The 19,491-nt window shown below is 36.2% G+C and overlaps 2 protein-coding genes across 2 annotated transcripts in view; both read right to left on the reverse strand.

The window, feature by feature from the left end:
- LOC126922193 (hemicentin-1-like) overlaps nt 1-17,841 on the reverse strand; it is a 101,192-nt gene extending 83,351 nt beyond the window's left edge. Inside the window, exons 1-5 of the mRNA XM_050734548.1 lie at nt 15,029-17,841; nt 14,668-14,769; nt 13,712-13,766; nt 13,323-13,390; nt 12,812-12,939 (exon numbers count right to left, since the gene is read on the reverse strand). The gene's annotated coding sequence lies outside the window, so the exon portion shown is untranslated. The remainder of the gene's footprint in view (nt 1-12,811; nt 12,940-13,322; nt 13,391-13,711; nt 13,767-14,667; nt 14,770-15,028) is intronic.
- A 137-nt stretch (nt 17,842-17,978) lies between these two features.
- LOC126922194 (mitochondrial import receptor subunit TOM22 homolog) lies at nt 17,979-19,378 on the reverse strand. Its single transcript, XM_050734549.1, has 4 exons — nt 19,228-19,378; nt 19,045-19,142; nt 18,723-18,828; nt 17,979-18,651 (listed from the first exon to the last, which is right to left on the reverse strand). Exons 1-4 carry the CDS (start codon nt 19,247-19,249, stop codon nt 18,446-18,448), a joined length of 432 nt encoding a protein of 143 aa, XP_050590506.1. The 5' UTR covers nt 19,250-19,378; the 3' UTR covers nt 17,979-18,445.
- Nucleotides 19,379-19,491: the final 113 nt, after the last annotated feature.

The raw sequence follows: 19,491 nt of genomic DNA on the forward strand, positions 1-19,491 counted from the left end.
TGTTTTAAGAGAATCTGCCAGGCAGAATCTTCTTAATAGTTCGCGCTTCATAAAACGACCTAACGCTCGTTTCGAGACACTTGTTCGTAAACTATCGATATCGAACGAGCCGGTCAGTGTATATAATTTCTGTCGTTTCGCTCTTTGCAGCACTAATTGCACGGAACGTTGCTCCTTTCGACTTGAATTAAACGACTAACTCGTAAAGGAAGAGAAACGCGATCACAAGGGTATCCGTACAGAATTCCAATTAATCAATTACGAATCAGAGAGAGAGAGAGAGAGAGATAATAAGAAGAAGAGATTCATAAAAGAAGAAGCCAGGAAATATCATACATCGATGCCGAATGACTGAAGGGCTCGTTTCAGAGACCTATTTTCGCTCTCGAGTTCGAGTCTTTTCATTCGCCACTTCTTCGTCTGACACTTCATTACAACGAGCTTCTTCGGGGCAAACGAGAGGTCGTACGTTTCTGCTTCTTTGTCGCTCAAGGGATCCTAACTGCAGCAATAGCACGGCTCGTGCGGTGGATCGATCGATTGCTGCGACGATGCCTCGCATCCGCACCGGCACAAACTTCCATTATCCGAGTAATCTTTCAAAAGTTTTCCGTAATTACAAACCGCTTGCCTCGCAGCCCAAGACAAGAATTTTAACGTCGATTCGACGAAGGAAACGTAGCTGTACGAAGGAAACGGAGAAACGAGCTTAAAGCTTAGAGGCCCCGCGAATTCATTTTAGAAACCAAGACTCCATAGTAGAGGAGCTTTATATAATGATAAAGCGTCTATCGAAAAGCAAAATAATTTTCTTCTATCCTAATATTTTCTATTTCTAGTTGTATAACATCTACCATCGACGTTCTTGCTTCGCGTTCACCAACCTCCTAAATTCGTTTCCCAGCCAACCGTTAAATCATATTTTACAGGTTATCCGAACGTAACTATTTTCCTGCTGCGTGTTTTTTCCTCCCTGTCACCGCGCCGATGTCACCGAATCACCGCTGTAAGTGAATTACGATCGTAAACCGATTACAGACAGTTCGGCGCACCTAAACGCGAAACTGGCCTCGAGCACCAGGTGAAACAAAACATTTAGCCTGGATATACGAGTTTGGGATGATGTATTTCGACGCGGCAGTCACACTTTTGCTGCCACACGACCGCGGTCATCGATGAAGATCGATAATCTGATTTAACGTCAGACCGGTCTGTTTTATCGGGCCGCGTAATAAATTTGTTCAGATTTCGACGACGCGACGCTTAGATAGATACGTTTTTCATACGTGATACATATATGTATTATTTAGCGCGCTTCCGTAAACATTCGGAGCGCACCATCCCCGATCGAATTTACCTGAACTTTTCCATCGTTTGCTGTTATTTCCACGTCATAGATTGGCATCGTCGAAATGGCAAAAAAGGAAACATCTTTCCGCGCGATATCAGCTAGCTGTTACTTTTCTTTGCTCTATGTACGTGCAAATTAACTGTGTGTATGTCCAAAGGTCGAATATATTTCTCTGAAATTCTGTCAAAAACGTCGTATTTCTTTATTACCAAGTTTCATATTTTAAAATTACAAAAAGACAAATTTTATTTACAAATTTTGAAATTCTTCCAATGAAAGTAAAAGAAATATGTACCGTTATGTAATAAATCGATACATTAAATCCTAGTTACGTCTATAATTCGGATTACGTCTTTAATTAAGTAAACTAAGTAATTTAAAAGTAAAAATAAAGAAATTTAACAATTTCTCTGTATCGTTTTCTTATAAATTACTCTACAAAATTAGAAATCTGATTTTACTATAACGGTGCTTCGTTCCACTTTTGGCGATTACAAACGGTTATTTTTATATTATTTCTCGAAGCAAACTTCTTAAATATTAATAGCGGAGATGGGACGAAAGGAAGATCTTTATTTCGAACGAGATATAACAAAGAAGCTAAAAGACCATTCTGCTTCTAATTGATAGCGTCGAGAAGGTTAGCTATCGGACTGTAATTGTACGCGGAGCCACTAATAACTCTAATTGGTGCTACTAATAACCCTAACAACTTGGGAAATATTTAACTTTATTACACTTCCACCTTTCACTTCAGCCGACCACTTTGCCGCGAATTTCGCACGCAAGTTTTCATATTCCTGTTCCTCAAAGTAGGCTGCGCTTTTATTTCCGGTAGACGCGAAATTTTTTTTCAGACCAAGTTTTTCAAACACAACGAAATATCTTTTTAATTAATTCGTACTTGTTCGCGTAATCAATTTGTACAGATTGCTTCAGGAATCCCTGCGAATTCTGTGGTAACCGCGGTATTAATGTGGCACACGTTTCCACCAGATCTAATTACAGCTGCGTTATTAAAATATACCGCGTTTGTATGCAGCTCGTCGACGGAGCTCTCGTCTTTTGAAACGCGAAAACTGAAACTCTCTTTCTCTGCCTCTCGCTTTTCTTCTTCTCTCCTTCTGTCGTACGTGACGCAAACGATCGAAATATCGATATAATTAAAAGGAACGAAACTCTCTTTCTAGATAGGCAAGAAAGTTGTCTTATTAAAGGAAATCATTGGACCACGCAGTTACTTACCGTCCGATTCGACGAAAACTTCCAAACGAACCGAAACTTTCGATCATATCCCGCCATAGCCATAGAGTTCCGCTATGTTCGTAATTAAATTACGCGTACCTCGTCCGGATGGTCACCGCTAGAATTTTGTTATTAAACCTCGATATTAACTTTTACATATTTATTAGGAAACTTGCGGGCAAAAACTTGCACGCTGAACGAAACGAACGATTCTGTTTGTCATGATTAGTTTCCGCCAACTCCGCATACTAGTCATCGAACAAAGAGCAGAGATTTAAAATACCGATCCCTTTTGAAGTTAAACGATCTATAGATATCGATGCTGGATAAATTATTTAAAAATATCTAGCTATTTAGTATGCTAATCTTGCTTTCAAATATTTTGCTCCGATAACATCAATAAGAAAAACTTTGCTATTATACTTATTACTAAGTCGATGTAAGTAAAACTTGCGTATGATGGATGTAGGTAAAACTTACGTATGATGTATGTAGCTAAAACCACTAAAGTGATTTATCGATTGTGTTAGGTTTTCGTCGAAAGTTAGTCCATAGCTATGGAACTTTTACTTCGCGTTCAATTTAAACGATTGCTATGATCGAATTACGATTCGCTAACTCTCCTTAAGAGCATTTTATTAGACGTTCTAATTTTACGAAACTTGTACAACGATACGAAAGTTTTTCGACGTTTTGCAAGGACATCATCTTCGGAGTTAGTCGCGCTCATTCATCGAGGGTGCATTTTGTCAGTAAAATACTATATATTATAACGATACCGTTGCGAATTATCGACTAAAGAGCAACCGGTTGGGTCAAACCGATCGGTCGATATCGCGTACCTCGAATGAATTAACGCTCAAGGTGGAGGAGGTTTAATAGGTCGAGTGTTGGAGCAATCCAGCGCTGTATTTGCACTTGTATAAAGGTAAATTGCGATGTTAAGAACACGGCGGTGGTAAGATCTTGTTGGGAGTGAAATATTTCACTCGTATGGTACAATGTCTGTTGATGAACTGTCCTCCCACGTTGTTGATTCTCCCTACCAACCGTTCGGTTTCGTCTGTCCATTACGCCCTTCCGTCTGGTCCTTTCCCGGCGATTTTTATCTGACTTCGAAGTCATTAGGTTTACAGCTCTGGAAGAACGTGTAATTCGAAATTTCCTAAAGAAGGAAATGGGCCTGTCCGTGCCATAAACTCAAAATTCCGAAGAAATACGTATAATAAATGAAACAGCAACGAATGCTAAAGCTTAGATTCTAGCGTATTAAGATAGTGTCAGGTAAAATTAATGGTAAAGAAGGAGTAGCTGAGCAATAAGTTAACTTGACCGTGCTTTTATAATTTCGTAGGCTTTTATTCACGAAAAATGATTAAGTATAATATTACAATGAAGTAGCAAAGTTCAAACCACGGCCAAACTGTACACAAGACTAAAGACTAAAGACTCCTCTCGTGGTAGAATGCTTGCACTTTTTATATGTTGCGTTTGTAGGTGTTGAGAGGCAAGGGGAGAATCCCGATTGCCTTACGTAACGGGGAAAGTGTAATGTTGGGCTATGTGCAATGGTCAAATCAAAACCTAAGGAGTTGGCTGTCAGGTAGTATGGAGTGGCGTGGATTTGAGTATGGTCGTTGCCATAATAGCAAGATATAGTAGAGGGTAATTTACGTAAAGCGATGATACAGTAAATGCTTAAGGGTTTAGGAGAAAAAGTGTAAAAATACAGGTATCGAACGAATTGCCAAACCAAAGATACATGAGATTGAGGTGCAAGTTAGATGTGTGTAAGCCAAGGTCTTTTCTCTGTGTTCGATTGTAAAGCCGAATGAATAAACAAATTATTATAAATATTACTATTAAACAAGAATAAAAGCTATTGCAGAGAACTACAGAGAGAAGAAGTAAGGACAGCAGCGGATGTTGATAATAATAATTATAGTTTATAAAATTTGCAAACCAAGTCTCGTTTCAAGGCTGTCAGGCTGAAATAAAACTATCCGTCGATCCAAAATCAAAAGCTTTTAGATAAAAACCTAACAGTCTCTGTTCTTGTTCTTTGATCTTCCTTGCAAAAAAGTCTACTCGACTATGTAAATAAAATCTACACAAAGATACTTTTGCACCACTTTCAGCATCGTCGATTCAACCAAGTAAAACTCGGCTGACGAGGATAAGCCTGACGTAACCGCATCGCGATCGGTACACCGACTGGGAAATTTCAGTGAAAATTAATCGAAGCGAACATTTCCCTTTCGCTTACGTGGTTGTCAGACGAGTATCTAACAATGATGGACGCGTATCTTGACAATTGCCTATCGATCGAGCTAAATGACGACAACGCGTTCAAAGAGAAGACGAGAATAGCACAAGTCGCAGCTACCACGCTATGTAGGATGAACAGCATAATGAAGCAGATGAGAAACTGGCGAGACGACCGTATGAAATTACGATCCAACATTTGGTGGTTGAAACTAGCTTTACGCGTCGCTGCGAGAGACACGGACCGCGCTTTGCACGCTGTCCGATCGATCGAACGTCAAAGAAGAGAAATCAAACGGCTAGAGGCGGCGAATAAAGATTCGACGGAAGAAGTCGCTGATATTAAATCTGCTCTGGAGGCTACGTTACGCGGCAAACCGCTTGGAAATCCGATGACAAGCTCGTGCAAGTTAAACAGAAGTACTTAGCCGAGAGAGAACGTTTGAACAACGAGATTCAGTATCTGAAAAGTCGGTTGAACGAGCTGCAAGAGGATCACGAACACAGTTCGCAAGTGGAACACTTAAAATGCAAGCTCAAGCACTTCACGATCGTCGACTACACTATGGAAATTATATTCACCGATATGGTTTAACAAAGCCGCGACAATGGCAAATCTATCCGAAGAATTAACGCGTTTCGATCGTTGGCGGGGCGACGCGATCTCGAAGAAGCGCGTCAACCCCCTAGTGAGGAAAGTGAGGAAATCTAACGAGTGTTCGAAAGAACTTGCAACGTTGGAGTGGGATTTAAAGGAGATCAATATCGAAATTGATAGGTTATAAAATAATCATGTAAGGAAGCATTATAGAATCGGTGGCAATCTATCGGTCTAGGATACTCGAATAACATAGAAGAGCTCGAGACGATCACCGAGGAGGCACGGTCGACCATGAATGGATCGAATCGTCGTGCAGAAGGAAATTCAAACGAATCGAAGGACATTGAAAAGTTGGAAGATTTTGTCGGTAGAGTGTGTCACGAGATCAAGCAGTTAGAAGTGATCGTCGTATCCAGCGATCGTCTAAGTATATTCAAGAGAATCGAGCAGATGGGGGTGTCGCACGAGGAGACCACCCGCTCAGAGACAGTTGAGGTGGATAGGTCGCGTGATAGGTGCGAAAGAAACATAACAATTAACAATTTAACAATAGAAAGAACAAGAAACAAAACAATTTAACAATATATATGTCGGGTATAAAAACCCTGCAAAATAAGCGCTCGCGTCAGCCTGTTAAAACATTTTGAATCAGTCTCTTGTAACACTTCGAACTGTCACTTTATTGGATTTGTATAATAAATTTAATTATCATATACAAAGTTCAATTTCTTCAACTTATTCGTGAAACGTTCGAACTGCGACGCGAGGAGATCACCGGCGATCTATTTCTTGTGTCTCCGACCTGATAGGGGAGTTGATCGTTCGATTAAGACCGGAACTGAATGAGAAAAACTCGCATATGAACGTTCTTGACGAGGAATTATTCGATACCGAAAATTTGTTGGAACAAAGAAGAAAAGAACTGGAGCATAGGAACAGAAAAAAGCACTGGAACAGAAAACAGCACTGGAACAGAAAAAAATTGTCACGCTAATGGAAGAGAACAAAGGTTTGAGGAGGAGAATGAAGATGATGGAGGAGAAAGCGTTGGAGTTCCAGTGTGATCAGGAAGATTCGAGAAAGAAGCTGCAACAGGTGAAACGCGAAGCGAGTTTAACGAGAAAAAAATTACAAAATCTGCAGAGCGATAAGAAAGCATTGTTAAAAAGGAAATGGACAAAATTCGTGGCGCAGTTCATAAGAAAAACGAAGGAGCAATGAGCGTTCTTATCGAGAGAAACGCGATGGAGGAGGCATTAAACGCCAAGATCACGGACTTGACACGAAGCCTTCGGATTACTTCGAAGAAAAATGAAAACTTACGAAATAAGGTAAACGAATTAGAACGAGTTAAATGCAAACAAGAAACTACGAGCACCGCGAAGGAAAATGAGAATGCAATGCGCTCGCGGGAAGCGATGGAGAGGATGAACGCTAAAGTACACCAACTCAAGGTGGACTTGGCAACTTCGAACGAGAGTCTCGATAACGCGAATCGCGAAAATGCCAATCTGAAAATTAAATTGCAACATTTTCCCGATGCTAAAACAATACTGGAAACGAACATTTTTCATTTAGAGTGGAAAAACAGTGTATCAAGTGTGTGCTCGTGTATCAAGTAGGCGCGGAAAAAGCTACAGTCGATGAACGACTGAAAGAGCTCATCAATTTAAAATCCGATTACAACGAATTAGATATCGAAAAGGCGAATTTGGAGAAAGAAAAGGGACGATTAAACGCGAATTTGACGAATATAGGGATCGAAAAGAAGCTGCTAGAAAAATCCGTAAATCACGTTTGCACCAAATGTTCCGTGTTTGAGGACGAAATAGATAAGTATAAATTTGGACGCGACGGTCTACTCGAAGAAATCAGAAACTTTAGAACGGGCAACGAACATTTAAGTAAGAAATCGGAAAATACGCAAACGGAATTGAACAGGTCCGGGGATAAAATGAAACGATCAGGAATTTGAAAACTCGAGACTGCACGGTGATTTGAACGAACTGAATTTAAAGGAAATTAGCTTCGAATGCCGCGTGCAAACCCTTCTCTTAGAAAAGAATCGACTCGCAACACGTATTAACTGGACAAGGACAATGTCGCGCTAAACGATCTATTGAACCAAGTTAAGACGATGAACGAACAACATTTCACCGTCGAATTAAACAAATTAAAAACTGATTACAGTAAAACGAGGTCGAAAAACACGATTCTACAAACCACTCTCGACGAGGTAAGGCAAAGCAACGAAACGTTGAAGAAAGCAAGCGAGGAGCTGAACCTGAGACTGAATAAAATTCACAACGAAAGCAAGATTTCGAGAAGCAACTACAAATTTTAGAGATGATAAATGCCACGTTGGAAACAGAGAAAGGATCGTTGGAACAGGAGTATGTGAGCAGTTTACGATGCAAAATCTCCAAGATAGAGAACGGGGAAAACGTGGGATATGGGGAGCTCGCAATAGCAAATCTGGCAAACGTTTTACTGACAAAACAGAATTAATGAAAGCGAGACAAGAGCTAAACAAAGTAATTGTAGAAAACAAAAGTAATTGTCGTTAAGATTCGAGATATTAAACTTGAGGAGTCAGAACTTTAAAGTTAAAATGCACTTGGCTCGCACGAAGCATGAGCTTCGAAAGCAGAACACTGAATAGGTAGAGAACGTGAATATTTATTATAAAGAGATCGATAGCTACTCGAGTAATAGTATGAATAACGTAGGAGCAGTAACACGTATCGGCCAGACGAGTGTATTACCCTTACGACAGGTCGACAACGGAACAAGCCGGAACAGAAACCGAGAAATTAATGGAAACTGTGAATAAATTAAAAGTGTGGAACATTGTCCTCAAAATGGAGATAAATTCTCCGAGATGCAGCTTGGTTGTTAATTTCACGAAAGACGAGAAAAGGAAGGACGAGCTGCGAGCCGCGACTGAAGAACCTCGAGCATTGAAAACGGAATTGACGACACCGAGGGACGAAAAAGAGTCTTTACGGGTTGGACTGGATACGGCCACTTCGAAATTGGATCGGTTAAAATCGGAGAAAGCTGCTTTGAAGAATGAGCCGTATACCTTAAGGAAAATCAATTCCGATCTCAAACACAAAAGCAAGCGAATTACAGTGCGCTTATCAAAAGTTGAAGAAGAAGAGTGTAGGATTTGATAGCTGTATCATAAGATCGATTAAAAAAAATAAAGAGATGTTCGATGAGCGTGGATAATCTGGACAATCCGAGTGATTTGAAGGATCCTTTAAAAAAGTACATCTCGAGAGAAGAGATCTTACATTCGATCCAATAGAGAATAAAAAAATCTTGTAATCGTGTAATTCGATACAATCATTTTGTTAGTTATAATAAAATCAATTGTTGTAATAAAAATAAAGTCCATTTTTATTTCTAGACAATTCTTCTAGATTTTAATCTAATTTGTAAGAGAAATTTGGTCCAACCCTGGAAGAACAGCATTTTATTTGTTGCTACACTAGGGTTAGGTTAGGTTTAGTTTCGGGTATTTGTTACCACTACAAGGGGGCCTACACCAAGCTCGTTACCTTCGGTCGTAATCAGCAAACCTCAAGCAGGTTTTTCCTCAACCGCATTCTTGCAAAGAGCCGAGTCTTCGCCTACCCTCGCTAACGAACGATCACTCGAAATTGGTATCAACAACTGTCAATCACGGACAGATTATTGTATACGCTTCTTTTGTACCTCTCACCGAACATATTCGTTCATCGCTCACTCCTTTTTCATATTATTTTAATCTACGTAATATACATATAATACCAGAGAGGATTTCCTCTCTGATGATACATATACAGATGAAGATGGTAAGAAATGCTCTGAAAGAAGTACGGATCTGATTGGTCGTTTCTGACAGACTCGACGCAATCGTAAAATTAAACGTGCGTATTGGCCAAAAGTATCGCATATACAAACAAAACAATGTAGACAACGCGCGACAACGAGCGATGCAGAACGGTATGCACATACTTAGTAAGTACATACTTAGCTTCTTTATCCTGTGTCGTCGCGGGGAATTCTTCCCATTTCCCTGTCGTACAATGTATGTATTTATGTATTATATAAGTATGTACTTATACACTTACACAAAGCATGGGACTTTGCGTCTCACGTTCTGAAATACCAACCTCGACTGCTTTTTTAAGCCCTCTGCGATTTGCTACGGTGAATATAAGAACTATCTGGTATTAGACTAAATCGATAACATCGCATGTGACAGGCAAATGGTAAGGAGTTCAAAATAACTGTCGAAACAAGTCATGAGTCATGAGAAAGCATTGCATCGATTGCATGTCACGTCTGTTCGGTACCTCGTCTACGATATAACGCTCGAAAGGGTGTAGATTCAAAAACATTTATAAAGATGTTAGTAAAGCATAAGACAGTCTAGAATTTCGTACAGAGATTCGTAAATCGTTATAAATTTTAGCTACATCTAGATATAAAACTCAAAAATGAAATATGAAACATCAAACTTATAAAATTAATAAAGAGTACTTATTATTGATTACACTTTTAAATTATATCTGAATTATGTTTCACTAATGTAATATACCATAGATGCATTAAAAGGAAAACCCAATCAGGATTGCAGCCAATTAGCCCATATTACTTATCATATAATTAATAATTGTATCAGCTATACAGTTAATTGCTTCGCTGTATAGCGGTACAATTAGTAATTATATATCAAACAATACCGATTGCCCGGATCTCACCGGGTGCTACGAGCGAAGACCCACTCTACCCACCGACGAAATTTGATACGCAACGCTAATAAATATAAATCTACGCACTCGTATTTAAGCAACACTAATAGCGAGAGATCCCAGTGCAACCACGTAGGAGGTTGATGAACGATCACATTAGTACAGCTCTTGTAGCTGTATCGAGTGATCCAGGACAAAGGCAGTCGGAGGATTTTGGGCATTTTATAAACGCAACTCTACTTAACAAAACGCGATCATTCATTATCGCAACGCTAACTCTTACAGTGCATTCAATGAAAATTACTATTTACTATATGAGAAAGCTACTTTAAATATTCTAATATTGTAACTTGCAAAACAACAAAATCGATTAAAAACTAACAATTTTTATAATCTAATTTAATCTATTAAACAATAGAAAACAGGATAAATTCTGATACGTATAATTCTCTAGAAAGTTCTAAAAATTCATAATAAAAAGTGCAAAAGACAATCGCGGGATGATAATTCGCAACTCTAAAGCAAACATGATTATCGTTCTATCGTAACTCTAATTCAATCCGAAATTAATCTCTCGCGACACTAATAAGAAAAACCGCGATTTGCCCAATGTGACGATAGACCGATATATACATCGGCCAAAAAAAAAAGGACTACTACTACTACAAATACTAAAAGCGAGCATAGTGACAAAGTAGTAACAAGAATGACTTCCCATGCTGTGGATGATCCAGAGGATGGGGAGTCATTCGTAGTTGCCCTCTTCTATGGCAGTTTGCCGGGCCTCTTCGGCTCGTAGCCTCTTCTTTCTTCGGGCGCAATGCCCGCTGAAACTTACATCTAAACTCGAGACTTTCTAATGTGCTAACATACTCGAGCAATATTAACGTCCGTTTCGAGAACCACTGGCGATCACGACCGCGAAATTCAAAAAATCGACGGGCAAAGCCAGAGACGATGACATGTTCCATTCGTGCCAGATTTACCGTCGATTATTCGAATGAAATTCCCTGAAACAGGTTGGTCACTTGAAAACGCGCCTACCAGACCAGAGACTGTGCCAACCCCTGCCTACTTATGATTAACAGACACACCAGAAAGTATCCTATATTTAAAAAATGGCAAAACAAGCACATCAACACAGTCGCTCCACGGTTCTCACACATAACACCCGGGCGCAAGAGCCTACACTAGAGAGAACGTCCCGGGACGCCTCCGACACCCGAGCTTAACATACAACATGCACACTCTAATTTACGTACCATTTTCCTGAAATCGACTGACGAAGGCTAGTGACCATTGCGCAAAACGTGATAAAACACGTATAAAAATATTATATCGTTAAAATAAATATATTGGAATTATAATCATAATTTACAGCGATATTAACAGCATGGTTACACCTAATCGTGTGGATGACATTACCACGAATTGCGATTGTATTGATATATAAGTTGAATTAATATATGTCTCAACATTTTTAATATCATAAGTTGTAGCGAATGAGAAAAACGACGCAATTCCACAGCCTAACCACACACACACACACAATGTGGAAAATACGTCGTGCACGATACACTAACACATCGTCAGTCGCTGAAAAATTATTACATAAAATATGATCATCGTGCCCAATGTCTTTTTCCCATTAAAGTAGCACCTGGGCACGTGAATGAGGTCCTGACAATGGACACGGAAAGGGTTAAATCTGAAAATCCTGATCTAAAAACATGATTAGTTCGTCTAATTTGTATTTAACGGACTAACGTTCTTTGATTTTATATTTTATTACTTCGTTTCGGATTATGATAACTCTATTTTATTAATTTAATAAATTACTGAAATTTTAATATTATCAAAAAAGTAGCATCAATGGAAAAAAAGACTAAGACTTGATAAAATGGAATAATTGACTCTAAATGTATTAGATAGAATGTACAAGATAGGAATAATCTCAGGCAATCTCATCGTCAAAACATATTTCCGAAAATGCAGAGCCAGTGTCCAAAATTATTGCTTTGATTTAAAAATCGACCTGCCGCGAAGTTTCTTCTTGCACATAAAATTTCACACATTTTTGTACGGACAAAAAATGAATTTTAATTCATATTTTAAATTCTACTGATGTTTATAATATCTGAAGTCAAATAAAAGAATATGACTTAATATTGTCACAAAAGAGAAAATTAAATTGAAGATTATTTATTGTATCGTATATTGCATGTATCACCATTATCATTGAGTGAAAATTGCATCTTTCCTAGCAATGAAATTGGATCGGAGGGTATCCGATTTCTCATTCTCAAAATTCATTGCTTAAGATTAAGTATATTTATGTCATACAGGTATATTCGTCTAGATATTTACCTTAAACTAATTATTAAAAAACTAATTATTATAATCGCGATGCGCAAGAAGACCTATCCTGAACTAATAAATAAAGATATGAAAAAAAATGTTACTACTCACGGGTATAAAGAATACCCGCGGTCACTATGCTCTCAAAAAATTCTACATAATACAACCAGTCACCCGTGCCGATTCGGACCTTTCATCCTACGACATGATTGAGCGACCTGAGGAACAGAAATGCACGTGACTCACCATTAGAAGCAGAGAAGCGGAGAACGTTACCATCGATACTGCACTCTCTCGGCAAATATCATCAGGAAGATTAACATCAAGCAGGAACCGTTGAAAATCCAATGGTGGAAATGGAGGTTGTGAAAAATCTGTTACAAAACAAAACACGATGAGTGATCGCTGATTATTTAGAAAGTTGGTGATTATGAAAAATGGAAATTTTTACATTCGTGACTTTAGTAATAATAAAGATTGAAATTCTAATAAACTTCAATAAATGTAAAAACTGAAACTCTAATATAAAAGTTTAAAATCTAGAAATCAGGAATCTAATGATTTTTTAAATATATTAGTTATTTGTTCTATAATTTGCTATTAAGACTTTCACACTTTTTTTATTTTAATAGAAGAATAATCTTAGAAAACCCTAACCTATGAAATTTTCAATCAAGTTGTATTTCTTAATCAATAGTATTCAAAGCAAAATATACAGAATACACATAATTCAAGTATGATATGTAAAGTTACTTACATTCTTGGCTTTTGAACCACCGTTGGAGCATTCCCAAAGAAGACAAAGAAGTTGAATCTGTGATATGTCTATAACAAAACATAAAATATCATTAATATCGTTAATACACAATAACAAACATGGAACTTTACCAATAATAAAGACTAAATTCTAATAAGTATGTAAATTGAAACTCTAACATAAAAGTTTGAGAACAAAACACTGAGAATTCAGTAATTTTTTATGCGTATCAGACAGTTTTATTATACTTAAATGTTAAGACTTTATTTCAATTAAAAAAGGACATTTACAGCTTTCTAAATTATGAATCATTTTTATTGTATAATTAACAATAATTCAAAGAAAATATAAATAGAACAAATTGAAATACAATATATAAAACTGCTTACATTCTTGAGCTCCTGCAGAGGCTTTGCCCTCTTGAGAGATGCACTGACTCTAATACTGAAAAAGAATGTTCAAAAGAATAATAAATAAGGCTACGTTATCGCGACCGCTAAAATTATAATCGGCGAACAAAAACTCTAATATCACGTACAAATTTGATTGATAAAATTTTATTATTTTTGCATGTGACTTTTGGTTGAATTTAATCAAAACAATCGTGATTTACATTATCGTGAGCAACTGCTTATGAATATCTTGAGTGAGATGTAATCATTTGCAAAAATTATACTGCGAATGTTCGTTATTAGAATACAAAATATACACTTCACTAATACACTATAGTCGCGTGTTATAAATATTCGAAAATATTTGCAAGAATTAGAAAATTCACAACTAAAGATACTTAAAGAATGCTACACAACGCGCGCGAAACTCTGAAGTATTTGAAACTTTTGAAGTATTTGAATCTAACAGCGCGCCATCTTTATGAAAAAGATATAAGTTACGAAGTTGCAATATATGACGTTAACTGTAGCAAATTCACATAATATAGCAAAAAAATTTGAATTCTAAAAGCGAATGTTACAATATCTATCGAAATAAGTTAAAATTATTGTTATTAAGATTTATATGTTTCCAACTCTGTTTACACAAAACTATCGTTGAATTATTAGGAATTGTATCGCGGATTACATTGAAACAATAAAACAATTCGTTAAAGATTCGTTTGAAATAATCAAATGATCTCATATTTTCGAAATAGAACAATGATTTATTTAATCGTCTTTACTTTCATCTTAGTACTCCAAATAATTAAGAAAGTATCTATTATGAAATACGTATCAAATATATTTTAAAATAAATATAAATTGTATATCAAATGTTATACATGCTCGAATAAAAAGACAATAGAATCGTTCACGCACAGCTGCCTTAGTTAAAATAAATTAAACATTACCAAATTTCCATGAAAATTCATCGGATTGATCATTAATCGTCGTTGCATCCACATATCAATATTCCTGTTACTTCTATATTATCCCAGCTATAAATCAATAACCTGCACAAAAAATAACAAAAAGTTAAAACAAATGTATAAAATAATTAAATGAAAACACAATCAAAGTCAAATTTTATTACAAAAGCTTACGATAGAAGCTACCGGTAACAGTATCATTTAGTAAATGGACGACTTGATTTCATTACCTTAATGTTCGATGAATCGTTAAATGAACGTGTATTAATCAAACGATATTAATAACGAAATATAAATGATAATAAAAGAAACTAATGAAGAAAGGTTAGAATACGTTACAAACCTAACGCAACGCGAAACATGCTATCTGCACGAAATGTAAACGACTGAATAACACCTTATACATTAATTTCGCTGAGGGAAAGGGGAGGGGGACGCACGAATCGGTGGCACAAGTAGGTACGCAGTTGAACGATCTACACAAAAAAATGTATACATCTGCAAAAACATTCATATGTGCAGTAAATCACAAAGGATATAACCTAGCAAACGCGAGGATGGTACCCCGCTGGGAGTAGCCACCAACATGTTAATATAACTGTTAAAAAATTCTACCAGATGTCCAAATTGAACAAATTGTGAATAAAAAGAAATAAATAGATAAAAAATATGTGCAATAAGTGCTGCGTGGAAACGAATCTATCCAAATTTCAAACAAAACATACATCACGCAATATTCATATAACACATAATGATTACATCGATCTTTATAAAATCGTACAATAATTCGTAGCCCTACTGGCAGCCTTCGGTATCAAAGACATATTTGTCTAACTTGGAATGAGAGATAGAAAATGACACTGACAACTGTATAGGCAATTTCGTGTCTCGCAAATGGAACATACGAGTCGTTGTACTAAACCGTTTAATATTCTATTCTCGCGACACTAAACTTTAAAAATATCGAAAAAGTATAATCTCCGAGATGCCTGAACTAAATTTCGCTTAAAAGTAAAGAACAGCCAAAGAAAAACTCACGATCAATCAGAGAATAAAATAAAAATCGCGGTACGAGTTAATGATCTTCCGAAAGAATCAATGGGCTCACGCGACACACTCCTGTGCACAAAATAACCCGAAGTTTCAGCGGAAAAGGATAATAGAATTTTATTTTTCGTTCCAAGATGGATAAATATCATTGTACAGAATGGAGCCACAATGCACTTAACAGGTATCTATCTTATTAATTAAGACTAAATGTAATAAATTAATGGTTTAAATGTTATAAATTAACAGTTTAAATACAATAAACTACTAATTTAAATGTTGTAAATTAATAGTTTAAATGTTGTATATTAAAAACGCAAATGTTATAAATAGAAAATTTAATTCGTAAAAGGTCTTCGATTTTCACGGTACGGAAGTTCAAACACAAATGAGCGCGCGCGCGAGTCGTATGTTCCTTATATACCTAATGGCATACACTTGGTTTTTCCATTATAACACAATCGAATTTAATAATTTTTTAATTTTTATTGCAAATTGATGCCTTCAACAATTTATTACAATAACCATTTTTACAATTTTTACACTTTTTATACTTTCTACGCGCTGAAAGTAAATTTACACTTATGTGGTACTAGTTTTTGTCTTAAAACTGTGTTAATTTATGCTAAATGCCATTTTATGACAAAAATAATTATACTACAATAGCGAAACTTATAGCCAAAAGAATGTAATAAAATTTATAAATATACGATTTATATAATATTTCAATTTGTAATAATTACAGTGCATTATTAAATGCACATAAAGTTGATTTTATTTGAAAAGAACGCATCAAATAAAAGTTGTAGAACTAGAAGAGGAGCATATTTTACGTTCATTTAAATTAAAACAGAGAATGATTGATACCTTAAATCGCGAAACAGAATCAGGGAGCGTAAAGTAAATACAATTATTGCAAGTCGATGAAATTCCTGACATTTTTTAGAGAGGTACTGAGCAATTCGTTTCCATCCAAACTAAAGCTTTTTTTTAAAGATTTGGATGCGATTACAAATTCTCCAGACAAAACCATCAACTTGGTATGTGTATTTTCGAGCTATCGCGGGGAGACGCGGTCGCGAGAAAACGCGTCGTAAATTCCCGTTACGATTGTAATAATCGACACCGCGAATAGATCGATCCCCTTATTTCGGTTAGGATAATAGGGGTGGTTGATGTAGTATAACACTGCGATTAACAGGGTTGTAAAATTTATATTTCTAACACTTAATACACTAATGAGTTACACCGTTACGTATGATATAAAAGGCGTAGACGAGATTTTGAGATACGACACTCTGATAGATGACGGCTCTCCCGGTGTTGTAATGGAAGTAGCGATTGAACGCTAAGATCTCTAATAAATGCACCCTGGTATGTTATCAACGAAACAATCCACCGCGATCTCGAGATACCCACAGTCGAAGAAGAAATATACAAGTCCAGAAGCAGATATAACGCAAGAGTCAACAACCACCACAATCCATTAGTCACCCAACTACTTGACACGACGGACCAGATCCGCAGACTGAAAAGAAAATACCCTTTAGATTGAATCTTTAGATCCAACTAGAATCAACAATACAAACTATTATAAGCCATGTCATTGTATCACGCCAAATTACAACTGTGCAGTTCCCTGGTTTGTCAAGAAATTAAAAACATAATTTTTGCAACTTTTCCGGAAACTGTTTAACGCACGAAAAAGAGTAATAGAACATAAAAGATTTTCCTTCTCTAGATCTACAAATTTCGTCTGACGCACTTTTTGACATAATCAATGACTTAGACAATAATGAAATAAAATGGATTTTATGCACATTTTGTTTAAGGGCCCAGAGGCACGCTTCCCGCTTATCCCATTACGTTCAAGTTCTGCACAAATTATTTTATTATTAATTGCAACTATCCCGAGGGTGCCGCTAAAGAAATCTTGAAAAAAATTTTCATTAAAAACAAATTAGAGCTTATTGGGTATCGAAAATTTCAAACGGGTCTCTCGAATATGCACTTAAAAGCGAAGAATCCAAATCGGGAACGTAAAAAACGTACTTACGAGCCGAAAGATCCTAAGGTTACCTTTAAAAATGCCTTTGAATATCGGAAATTCCAAATGTAACATCAGAAACGTTAGCAAGACCCGAAAATTTCAAACGTAACTCATGAAAGTATATTTGGAAAATACAAACAAAAATTTGTTTCTATCACCATTATAACGTTTTCTATAGTAATTGACAATATTGAAAAACATTCTTCAGTATATGTTTATTCAACGTTTTATGATACAACATGCAATACCTTATAGATGCTAACATTACGAAAGGATTTAATGATTTTATAGATTATAGATAACGGTGCACTACACGTAATGGAGTGTCGTTTTACTAATATCTCATAAGGAAATATTACGATGCTTAAATTTGATATGATAAAATGTCAGTGAATTCATTTTGGTATAAAACAGATATTCTAAAAAGAAAAAAGCAAAAACGAATAAACGTAGCGTAGATATTATTTTTAAATTCGCTTTAATTCATTTCATTCTTCTATGTATCATTTAGATTTTTATAGTGAATAATATGATAATCTTATGGATGTGTAGATATCAGTGAGATATTAGAATAGGTTCAAGTTATACTAATATAAATATAAACAGTGAACAGAATGTTCGACTTATGGTAATTTGAATGCAACATCAATGGTATCGTTGCTATTATTGCTGAACTGGTGGAGCCATTGGAAGACTTGAAGCATTCACGTTTGACATGGCTTTACTAGGTCCTAGCAAGACCTGCTTCTGTTGCGTCCGTTGTACTTCTTCCATTTGTACTCGTTCTATCTCAAACAATATAGGTGCAAATAAAATAGCAGATGAGCTGAAGAATACCCATGCTGCTGAACATGAATACACATATAATCCTATAAAACAGCAAAAATGTATCATTTATTTGTAACGTGACATTGAATATCTGAAATTAAGAAATACAGACCTTTCATACAATTGCATAAACAAGTGCCGACATTATATCCCACATTTCGTACTTTTTCTGGGAACATTTCCGTAAGTCCCAATAATCGTTCCGCCAAGCTTTCATCCTAAAAACAAACTCAAAGATACTGCATTTTTCATAGTGAAAATTTAATATGATTAAGCCGCAACACGGAAAACATGATTTATAGGCAACAAAATATTTGGTTAATTCCTGAAGATTAATTATGGTTACTATCCGTAAAAGTAACGATTCGTAATAATGCAAAGTTTCATTTATTTATCACATTAATACGTAATCACTGTATATCAAAATCGAATACCTCTTCGTCATCCTCATCGTCAGGAAGAAGCGATTTCACCTCGGGAGAATGTGCGTCGCTACTACCCATGCCGCTATCCAATTGCTCTACTTCTTCGACTGAAGTCATATAAGAAAATAATTGACGATTGATAAACGAATGAACGATGTACTTTATTTTCACGAATTAAATTTTAAAATTCACCTTCTTCTACTCTGGACATCATAAATTGAGATAAATATTATATGTATGAAAATTCACACCAGTCTAAAGCAGATACAGAATAACACTGATTTTGCTATGGTCGTGGAGATTTCTAAATTGTATTTAGAATGGCGCATGTTCAGATGAATATCTGAAAAAAGTCCCTAGATAATTTTTAGGGTATAAATCTCTATATAGTCCCTGAGAATATATAGATGCATTGTATATTTCTATTTATGCTTTTATAAATATATAATAATATTC

The sequence above is a fragment of the Bombus affinis genome, chromosome 11 (assembly GCF_024516045.1).
Source record: "Bombus affinis isolate iyBomAffi1 chromosome 11, iyBomAffi1.2, whole genome shotgun sequence".
NCBI lineage: Eukaryota > Metazoa > Arthropoda > Insecta > Hymenoptera > Apidae > Bombus > Bombus affinis.